The sequence below is a fragment of the Abrus precatorius genome, unplaced genomic scaffold (assembly GCF_003935025.1).
Source record: "Abrus precatorius isolate BTA unplaced genomic scaffold, Abrus_2018 Scaffold2, whole genome shotgun sequence".
In the NCBI taxonomy this organism is placed as follows: Eukaryota; Viridiplantae; Streptophyta; class Magnoliopsida; order Fabales; family Fabaceae; genus Abrus; species Abrus precatorius.
Window position 1 is genome coordinate 37,097,666 of NW_020874362.1, and position 11,380 is coordinate 37,109,045.

At 27.9% G+C, this 11,380-nt stretch overlaps 1 protein-coding gene across 1 annotated transcript; it reads left to right on the forward strand.

Moving 5' to 3' along the window:
* The first annotated feature begins 575 nt into the window (after positions 1–575).
* LOC113858291 (aspartate carbamoyltransferase 2, chloroplastic-like) lies at positions 576–4,221 on the forward strand. The gene is made up of 5 exons (XM_027490855.1): positions 576–1,149; positions 1,242–1,381; positions 3,119–3,292; positions 3,512–3,748; positions 3,849–4,221. Exons 1-5 carry the CDS (start codon positions 603–605, stop codon positions 3,954–3,956), a joined length of 1,206 nt encoding a protein of 401 aa, XP_027346656.1. The 5' UTR covers positions 576–602; the 3' UTR covers positions 3,957–4,221.
* Positions 4,222–11,380: the final 7,159 nt, after the last annotated feature.

An 11,380-nucleotide genomic window follows, 5' to 3' on the forward strand; every position in this document is an offset into this window, starting at 1 on the left:
AAAACAATCATTGTATTAAGTTTTAAATTAAAATAAAAATTGTTTTTATACTGTTTAATGTTTAAAGAATTTAATATCATAAATGTATAAAAGATTAAATTAAAATATAATATAATTGTTTGAATAATTTTAAAAATTTAAATATTAAAATTTAATTTATACATCTATTTCTGCATATACATGTGTGTACCGCCAATATCAGATAAGTATTAAAGTTCATAAAATGACATATTTAATAATTTTGTTATAAATATAATCTATCAATTTAACCTTTATTTCTTGTAATATAACTATAAAAACTATGCATATAAAATTTTACAAAAATTAAACATTTGTAAATATATAATCTAATAATTATTATTAACTTGTATTTAACATTTCTCTAAAAAACTTACCTAGCAAATGATATTTGTTCAATTTTTATACACGTTAAAAAATTAAAAATAATATTTTTAGTATAAATATATTATTATAATATCATTAATACATTAAATTCTATAATATTTTATTATCTTTAATAGAAACTTACTCAACTTTATACACGGGTTAAAAATAGATATTTGTTTAGCATCTAACGATGTTTTTGCTTATTTAGATCTGCAATGGCAGCTTCATCTTCTCTTTCTTCCTCCTCAGCACCCATGGAGCTGTTTCCTCCAAAATCAAAGATAACAAAATGGCCCAGATATTCTATATGCTGTCATAACAAAGTATCCTTTATTAAACCTAGTTATTTAAAATCACTACACCCTCCAAATTCAAGATTTTTAAGCATAAATACTTCATCAAAGAAAAGAATCTTGCAGAGAGATGCATTCCAATTCCATTGCCGTGTTTTGGAAATTGAAGGTGCACCTTCCTTTTCGGTGGGGCAAAAGTTTCAGCTTGATGATATAATTGAAGCTCAACAATTTGATAGGGATATTCTCAATGCACTTTTTGAAGTTACACATGAAATGGAGAATATTGAAAAGAATTCTCCTGGTAACCAGATTTTAAAGGGTTATCTTATGGCTACACTATTTTATGAGCCCTCTACTAGAACTAGACTTTCATTTGAGTCTGCTATGAGAAGACTTGGTGGAGAGGTTTTAACAACTGAAAATGCTAGAGAATTTTCTTCTGCAGCTAAAGGAGAGACTCTTGAAGGTGAATTTCCTTTACTTGCTTTTCAAGTTTGCTGTGGAATGTGGATTTTTATTTTTTTTTCCTAAATGGTTCTATGTGTGATTTCGCTGCAGATACAATCAGAACAATTGAGGGTTATTCTGATATAATTGTGATGCGGCATTTTGAAAGTGGTGCTGCCAGAAGAGCTGCTGCTACAGCTGGCATCCCTATAATTAATGCAGGGGATGGTCCTGGACAACATCCAACCCAGGTATGCATGAAATTGCGATGGTGGATTCTGGATTTTGTTGCAACTGAAGTTTTTGTGTGTGTGGGTGAATAATTGCTTTATGTTGAAGGGGGACGGGGGGCGGCATTTATTTCCAGAGAGAATGACAAATAGATTGGGTATGTAGGGTGGATTGTTCTGCTGGATGATACTGGTTTGGGTTATCCATCTGATTGGTGATCCATTTCTCTATACGGAAGCTTCTATTAAGGATGCCTGTTGTGTTTCTGTTTAATTTGAAGGCTATTGAGTAGTTATTAGAGGTGTATTTTTGGCTCTTTCCAGATAATTTACCTTAAATATGGTCTGAGTCTCAGGTTCTAATTCTTGGAGTACTCAACTTTTACTTTTGGAATTCATACTAAAAAGAAGAATAGAAGAAGTAGGAAACAACCTTTTGGGTCTTCCTTTTATCCTCTAATGTATTTACTTGTTTGGAGTCAAGTTCCTTGAAAATATAATGCACCTAAGAAAGTGTGATGAATACTCGTGTTTTTTTGCTCCATATAACTGCATACAGAATATCTGTGAGATACTTCCAGAGAACACACCCTCGAAGACTGACTAGATTTTCATACTTGATATGAGTCTCTAGTCATCGACTGACATGGATTGCGGCTCAATTGTAAGCACCCCAATGAACACAATTGAATCCATGCCTGTACAAGGAATTTGTAATTAGCCTTTGTGTGTATTTGCATTAACTTATTTTGCATCCAAAATAGTTTAAATAAAAAAAATTACCAAAAAAGATTTTAGAAAAAGTGATTATTTTACAGAGTTTATGAAAAATCCAAACACATTAAAAGAGTGTTAAGATATCCCATATGGGCTAAAAGTATGAAATACTCCTTCTATGACTAGGGCAATCCTTTGCCCTTGAGCTAGGTTTAAGGTTTGAGTTAGACTTAGTCTATTTCTGATATGATATCAGAATCCATCCAGTCTTGGTGTTTGGTCACCAATAGATTTCTAGTCTTGGACATGAGGAGTGTGTATTAAGAATTAAGATGTCCAATATCAGCTAGGTATATGATTGAAATACTCCACATTAGGCTTGGGTAATTCTCCCCTTTACGCTAACTTTTGAGATTGAGTTATGCTGGTCTGTTTTTTTATAGATAGAACATGATTTTTGTTTCTGCCATGCTTGGCTTTTGCTCTCATCCCCTTTAATAAACTATTCAATAACAACGAGCAGTGAAGAATGCTGTCTCCAATCATATTTAATCATCTCCCTGTAATCATTTTGACGCTCGGTCAAACGTGTGTGTTAATCATTATTAAATTCCAGCATAAAGGGAATATGTCCATTAACATAATCAGAAGTGCTATTAATCAACTTAGTTAATTGGGATGGGGTGTAATATCTAAAGCCAGACGGGGTTGGGGTTCAGTTTCATAGTATGAAGTGAGTGTAATGTGCTCTAATTTTAACATAGAGGACTAAATGTTAGCCTGCACTCATACCTTAGACTAAAATGTAGACCTATCATAATCTTATAGACTCTGTCTGCAAGTGCCAAGTGTTTTAAAGTACTTTTGAACATATTCTGTGTTTTCTTTTTTAAATGCTTTTCTTATTGTCTTTGTAAAGCTGGAAAGACTTCTGAAGGCAGACTCAAGGTCTTGTATTATTTTTGTCATAGACTGTGTAACTAAAGTAATACTACAATAAATTTAGCTTAAAGCTTTACTACTTTTTCAAACTCTACTCAGGCACTTTTAGATATCTATACCATTGGAAGAGAGGTTGGAAAGCTTGATGGCATAAAAGTTGGGCTTGTTGGAGACCTTGCGAATGGCAGGACAGTTCGTTCATTGGCATACTTGCTTGCTAAGTACAAGGATGTAAAAATTTATTTCGTCGCTCCTGATGTGGTAAAAATGAAGGTAATTGTTGAACATTCTGATTTTGATTCATCATGGCATACAAGTCTAAATTACTTTCTTTCCTATTTCATTCCCAAGCAGCCATTGAAATCAGAAGAGGTGAAAAATCACAATGTATTTGGACATATGAATCTAGATACATTGCCATTTTTAGCCTTCGCACTAGTATTGGTAATGGCACAACATTGGGTGTCTCTCTATTGATATTTACATTTATAGGATGACATAAAAGACTATTTAACATCAAAGGGAGTGGAGTGGGAAGAAAGTGCTGATTTAGTGGAAGTGGCCTCCAAGTGTGACGTGGTTTATCAAACTCGTATTCAAAAAGAGAGATTTGGAGAAAGAATTGACCTTTATGAAAAGGCTAGAGGCAAGTATATTGTGAATCAGGATATTCTCAAGGTAATGCCGAGACATGCCGTGGTTATGCACCCTCTTCCAAGACTTGATGAAGTAAGCATGTTATATCAAAATTTTATGATAATACCATCGCGGAATATAAACATTGAGTTTATACAATTGGTTTTCATTATTGCTTCTTGCTTTCATGCAGATCACAGTGGATGTTGATGCTGATCCGAGGGCTGCTTACTTTAGGCAGGCCAAATATGGTCTATATATTCGGATGGCTCTTTTGAAACTCTTACTTGTTGGGTGGTAGACCTGCATTCATCTTCAAAATTTATGGAAGATGCTGAACATCAAAACCTCTTTTGCTTTTGGTTGTCTTATCATGCTAAACATCAAAACTTCTTTTGCTTTTGGTTGTCCTATCCTTTCTTTTAATTATCTTTTTGTTTTTTGGTTATAATTTCTAGTCTTATAATAGGTGTTATTAGCATGAGAAAGGGGGGAGCGATACACTTGTAAAGAGATTTATATTACATGTTCTTGACAGTTTACTACTAGTTTAACATTTTCATGTCCACTTTATTGTGTTACTAATTACTCTTGCAAAACCAAAAATAATTTTTTTTTCAAAAATTGAAAACTATTGTTAATTATTATGGTTTAAAATTTATTTAGAAACTATAGCATAACACTAGTTGGAGACCAAGGGAGTATCACATAAAAATGAGTTGAATAATCTATTAGCTTTATTTTTAAATTACACAATAAATGAATATTTGATTGTACGTGTATTTTTGTATTGAAAGAGTTGTAACTAGATATTGGAGTAAAATATCCTGATTCTCTACAGCTCGTTTTCTCTTTTTTCCTTTTTACTTCTCATGTCTAGTCTCTAAACCTTCTATATGGTTTATATGCATTAAAAAGGGCCATAAAAGCAAATAAATAACAGTTACTCAGCTCCCAGAGACAGTGCCCTTGTTTCAAGGGCAAGCATTAACCTAACAGGTGAAGTAGTCGAGTGACTCTTGCTTATGGTGGCTGTTGACATTTGACAATTCCGCCATCCAAAATTGACTGTGGAACTAGAAATAAAAAGTCATATAGTATCAACCATCATCATTAAGTGATAGGTCAAGTCGAACAGTATGATTCCCTACAAGCTTGAAAAGGCAACATTGTGAAGCATGAGATGAATTGTGAAATGGACAAGCAGATCGAGATTGCAAGCACCTTGTTCGATGCGACATATTATTTGGCTGTCGTTCTTAATCATCTGCACTATGCCATATATTTTGGGTAATACTAGATCTTATAATTAGCTCTCATCATCTTAGTTAACCATAGAATGTGCTTGAGTGTAACTTTTGTGCTTCAATAAATGCCTAAGGGGTTGAGGAGAAAGGGATATAATATGTTTTTGCCCATTAAGATATTGGCTCCATTTCTTTATAGCAATAAATTAGCACATGTTTGGAAAATGATTATTTTGGAAGAATAATCATTATTTTAACTCTCATAAAATCAATAAAAAGTAACTATTTTCAAACTTGTACTAATTAATGATTTAGTTATGCTTCTATTAATAAGGTGAAGTAGATAAATATTAAGCCATCGCAGGTTGATACATCAAGAATCTGGAAGAAAAATCTCATTTTTCATGGCATAGGTTCAAATTTCTTTAGAACTACCTAAAATTTTACTTAGACTAATCTCCTAGAAAAGTTCTAATAAAAAAATTTATTATCCATTTTTAATATTGATTTCTTACTCCTATAAAAACTTTTCTAAGAGTTTACTCAAAATGAGCCTCGGTGAACATTCATTTTCAATAAGAATCCTCAATATCTAAGGGCTAGTTGAGTAATTATAATTGGGTAAAATCATTTTAATTTTGATTTGTGTAATAACTATGAGTCTTTACTAATCTCTCTGACATGCTAATGGGGATGTCGTCTCGTTCTTATAACTCCAAGGAAAAAAAACAGAAAAACGTTTAAAATTAAGAGAGAGAAAAATATAAAAATAAGCTTTAAAAAAAAAATTGGGATTTTCTTATGAGTTTTGCTAAACCTTGAATTATTGACTTAACGTCATAAGTAGTTTTTGTGCCTTACCTAATTCCAAGATCTCGACAACTTTCATAGCTCATGTCTTCAACGTATAATTCTAAGAACATGTACGGTTTATGCCTATATTTTGAAATGCAAAATGAATGTATGAAATTGTGATAACAAATAATAGTTGTTGTTCTTTTTCACATATTCAATCATTTATCTGTATTTTATAATATTATTTCATTTTATGGAAAAAGGATTAGATGAAATAAAGAATATAACTATTTTTAAGGATGTAAATTTTCAAACATGACTTTAAGTCGATGGAAAGATGTATCCTATTTTATTAGAAATGCAAGTGCATAAAAACAAACTAAGAATTGAACTAAAGTTAGTGTGTGTGTATATATATATATATGTTAGTGTTTGTCTCAACGCAAACTAATGACAAAGAAGAACATTTTGTTTCAAATAAGTGTGTTTGGATTAATTGTGAAAATTTATTCAAATGATTAATGGTATCAATAATTATTTATCATTATAATTAATTATATAAAATAAATTTAATATTTAAATATATAATTACTCGTACAAGTTAATTTTGTACTTTATATTAATCAGTTTTTAGAGATAAAATGAAGACACAAAGATTAGGCAAAGAAATGAGTTAATAGCTTTTAAGCGTAAGCTTTAAATTTTGTTTTGTTAAAAAATTATTGTTATAAAACTAATTCAAGATCTGAAATCTTTTTTATCATTAAAAAAACACACACGATTGAATAGTAATTTTTAAAAGTTTATCTTAGCACAAAAAACTCTTTTTAAATATAAAAAATTGCCAAACACTCTATAAAAGTAGTGTTTAGGGATTGATCCATAGGCCTAAATTTAATTAACACAAAAGCCACCATCTAACAATAATTATTTAGTTTTACTGTAACATTTGACACGTGATAAAAGGTGAGGGCACAATGACACGAAACAAAGTTGACACAATCGCTAAACCACATTATATGTTTAAGGAAACATATAGAAAATTTTCACACTACTCCTTTTAGCAATTTTACTAACTCAAACATTAAAGTGCATTTTACTAATACCCTCATTGTTTTTCTTGGCATCTAGAAAGGGTACATTGCCATAGTTGAAGGAACTACGATGATTTAGAGTGAATTGTAACATTGTTTAGGAGAGTCAAACCCACAACCAACATGGTTAAAAGCCACTTAGAGTATGAAGCTTTCATAGCCAAACTCAATATGGCTAAGGAAATGAGACCAACCTCATTAATAGTATGTAACAATTTCTAAATTATTATATTCCTTATTAAGAAAAATTTCCAAGTTGAAAAGCCCCTCCTAAAATAATATACTTGTCAAGAATCATAACTTTAGCCAATGCCTTCTCACGTGCAAAATTCTACCATATTTCGATAAATCACAATGTAAGAGCAAACTATAAAATTTGATAAACACAAAGAAGCCAAATAATAATAAGTTAACAAATCAAGAAAATTTGTAGAATTACATGCTAACTAGTGGTTGTGTCAAGAACAAAAAGACAACTAGTTTGGAGCACGTGTATAATTTTCCCCAAAGATTCACAGCTATATATTGAACCCTAAAAAAGTTAAATGGATCACCAAAAAACCATGTAGTATACCATCATAAAAAGTACATTTTACAAGAGGTTTTCCAACTCCTGTCATGATTAACTTACACAAAGGAAGTAGTGCAGATTATCTCATAGGAAAAACATTGACCAAGAAAATTATTTGAGAATAGAATGAAGAGTGATGCAAATGAACACATAAAAAAGAGTAGAACATGCACTTGTCATGCCAATATATATGTACTTCTCTAATAATTAAAAGAGTTATTCTACCTCTTTTTCTTCTTTTTCGTCAAAATTATATATTGTTATACATAGCATTTGTATCATCAGGGTATGAAAATTTTTGGGCCTTTATCCCTATAAGTCAAATATTTGATCAAAGCATTCAACTACTTTATAAAGTGGATTGAAACATAACTTTGGTAAATATTATTTTTGCAAAGGATCAAATTTATTTTTACATCATTCTGAATTTTTTTGGGAATTCTAAGTTCATTATAACATACAAAAATAACAATTTACTAAAAATACCTCTTTCAAGGTTTTTAAATTACGCAACATTTTACCTTGGTGAAATGTACACTATCAAACCAATTGGCAAGTTAAAGTAACAAGTTATGTCATTCTTAGACGTCTCAAGAAAAGATCATAGAAATAAAAATAAATTGATGAATATTAATAATAATTTAATTTTTATTCATGAATATTTTAAAGAGCTCATCAAATAAGACGAGAAAATTTGATAGTTTATTTATCTGTTTTTACATGGTCCCTAAATGCATTTGTATTGATAATACAAATTAAATGAAAAATAAAATATTAATTTTCATTAATTATTCTTGGTTAATAATCTTCCAAATTATTTACATAAAAAATAAATATAATAAGGCATATGAATTTAACATGTTTCCAAGTTTTAAGGTGGTACTTTTCATTATTATTAAATTTTCAACAAAAAATTATGATAACTATTACATTGATATTTTAGAAAAAAATTAGTATATTTATAATATATATTAGGTTAATGATGTATATTAATGCATTCAATCTATTTATTAAAAATATATATTTAATTTATTAAAATAAAGAAAGAATAATTATACATAGATTTATATTCTATTCTAAAAATATTCATAATATTACATAGTAAAATTAGTGTATTGTATATTAAATTAATTATTCACTTTCATATACCTATTTAACATAAATATGATAATAAATAAAGATATAAAAAATTGAACAATTAATGCATATAAAAAAGAGTCTTTTTTTGTATTTTAAAAAAATATTTATAAGTATTCCTTATAAAAAGGAATAAGAGTAATATTTAGTAATATTTTTAATTTATTTTACCTTGTCATAAATAACCCTTTAAATAAGATAAGAAAATATTTTATTGATTTTTCTATTTTAATATATTTTTAAAGTTTCTTTTGCATTGTAATAATATTTAAATAGAAAAAAAATATAATTAAATACAAATTCTCATTGCTTATCCATAATTTAATGGTCTTCAAATTATTTACAGAATAAATTTAGATAAAAGTGCAAGACACGTGAATTAATACTTTTATTTTAAAAAAAAATTCATTATTTTAATGAATAATTATGAGAATTGAGTTGAGGAAGGAGATTACATTCAGGGATAACTTACACCCATTGCATAGGCTAACCAAGAACATTGGGTTGAAGAGGGCAATTTTTTTTAAAAAAAATAAGGATCATCTTAAAAAAAAAAAACATACGTAGTTAATTAACTAACACATATTACATTCACGCAAAGTAAGTAAAAATTTAAAAAAAAATTATTATAATTCTTTTTCTTTTGATAAGAAGACAATGATCAACCTACAAGTCTTGAATTGATTTTATCAATGATAACATTAAAGTCATTTATTTTTTACTCTTCTTTCTAACAAAAGAAATCCCAAATACTTTCCAGTATTCAAAGTATGTTAGAATTTAGAGTATTTTAAATGACAAAATTTCTATAAGAGAGAAATCTAGAGTTTTCAATATTTACCTTCAAGCCAAATACAAAACAAAAACTGATAAAAAGTTCTTTAACCAACTTCATTTAATAAGACATTGCTTTTGTAAACAAAAGATAATCATCAGCAAAAATCATATGAAAAATTATTGACTGTCACTGTTTCTGAACTTTCTCTAAAATTAATGCAAAGTACAAAGACACGGAGACATAAGGTATACCTTTAGTTGGAGCAAAAATATCCATCATCTTGCTATTTCATCTCAATGATAAATTAAAAGAGGTAATGCAACTCATGATAAGATTAATAGTGATAATATGAAATATAGACTCAAGAAAAGTTAGTTTCAAGAAATTTCAGTTAACTATGTTATATGTTTTTTTTAAAATCAATTTTAAATAAAAGATAGACAAATTTATCGTTTTTTGTGTAAATAAATCTGTCCTTTTGTGTGTGTATGGTAAACAGTCTCTTGAACTTTGATTGCATTGTTAATGGCACATTTAGGAATACAACTATTTTGTATATCAATGAGATAACTTCATAAATGATCTTTAAAAAATATTGCATAGTTTCATTGCATAGACTGATTGGATGAAACTCATCCTGTGAAGAGAAATCAACTTTTGAGATTTAAACAAATAAGAGTTTCAACCAAATTCTTATCAGTATAACCATTAGAAAAGACATTGACAACAACTCTCCAAACATCTTTTCCAACTATTAATGTAAATTACTTCCAACACGTGGAATGTATTTTTTAGTGAATACTTACAAAAATTATTTTATTAATGTTTTAGAAATATTTAAAATATTTTCCAAAGGTTTTAATTTGATTTAGTCTTATCTTTAGCCGTCAAATAAGTCAAGAAATACAATTTAATGATTTATTTATTCATCTTTACCTATTTTCTAATTTCCTTTTGAAATGTTAATAAAATTTGAATAGAAAAAATAACTAAATATTAATTATCATTTTTTTTATCTTTTATTTAACAATCTTTCAAAATATTTACAGAGGAATCAAGATAATAAGCAGGTGAATTTAATATTTTTACAAATTTTAAAGTTTTTTTTCATTGTTATTCATTAAATGATGAGAATTATTAAATTGATTTTTAATAAATATTTTTTAAATTTATTTTGTATTAATAATATTTTTTTAAAAAAATATTTAAGCATTGATTTCTATTGCTTATCCTTGACTCAATGATTTTCAAATTTTGTAATAGAAAAAGTCAATATTATAAGATATGTGAATTTAATTTTTTTTACTACTTTTAAGGTTTCCTTTTATTACAATCCATTCTTCAACAAATAATTATGAGAATTATTATAAATCTTTTAGGAGAATTTAACATATATGAATGATATATTTGGTGAACGCTTAACAATACTTTTTATTTTATTTTGACTTATCTTAAATAACCCATCAAATAAGAAATTTTTTTATGATATGGTTATCCAATATTACCTTTTCTCTAAATTCTTCTTGCATCGACAACAAAATTTAAATGAAAATGTATATAATACTATGTAATTAAACATTGTGAACTTACATTCATGATACGATGGATTATACTAATAAATGATTTTACTTGTATAACAAAATTGATATGTAACATTGATAAACTAAAGTTGTTAAGATAACAACACATTACTATACTATGAATATGGATTTATAATATTTCTATTACTAATTTGATTTTTATTAGATGAAGATGCACTAATACAATTTTTTATCCTAACATTTATTTTTAAAAATAATTGAATGACATGCATGTCTTGGATGAGGCAAAATAGTGGATTAATTTTACGAAGAATATAAATGCAATCAATGATGACATATGCTATTTTTGGTAAGCCTTAGTTTTTTTTTTTGAATTTGCCGGGTATCAAATAAAACAGTAAATGCATTTAGATTATATTTTGTAAAATTTATTTGAGAATCTTAATATATCAAAGAAAGCAAGTTTATAAATGAATAATAAAAGCAAGATATGGCATTAGGATTGAAAAAGAAAAATCAAGTGAAAAAATGTAAAAAGAATTAGAAAAAGAGAGGCAAGCAT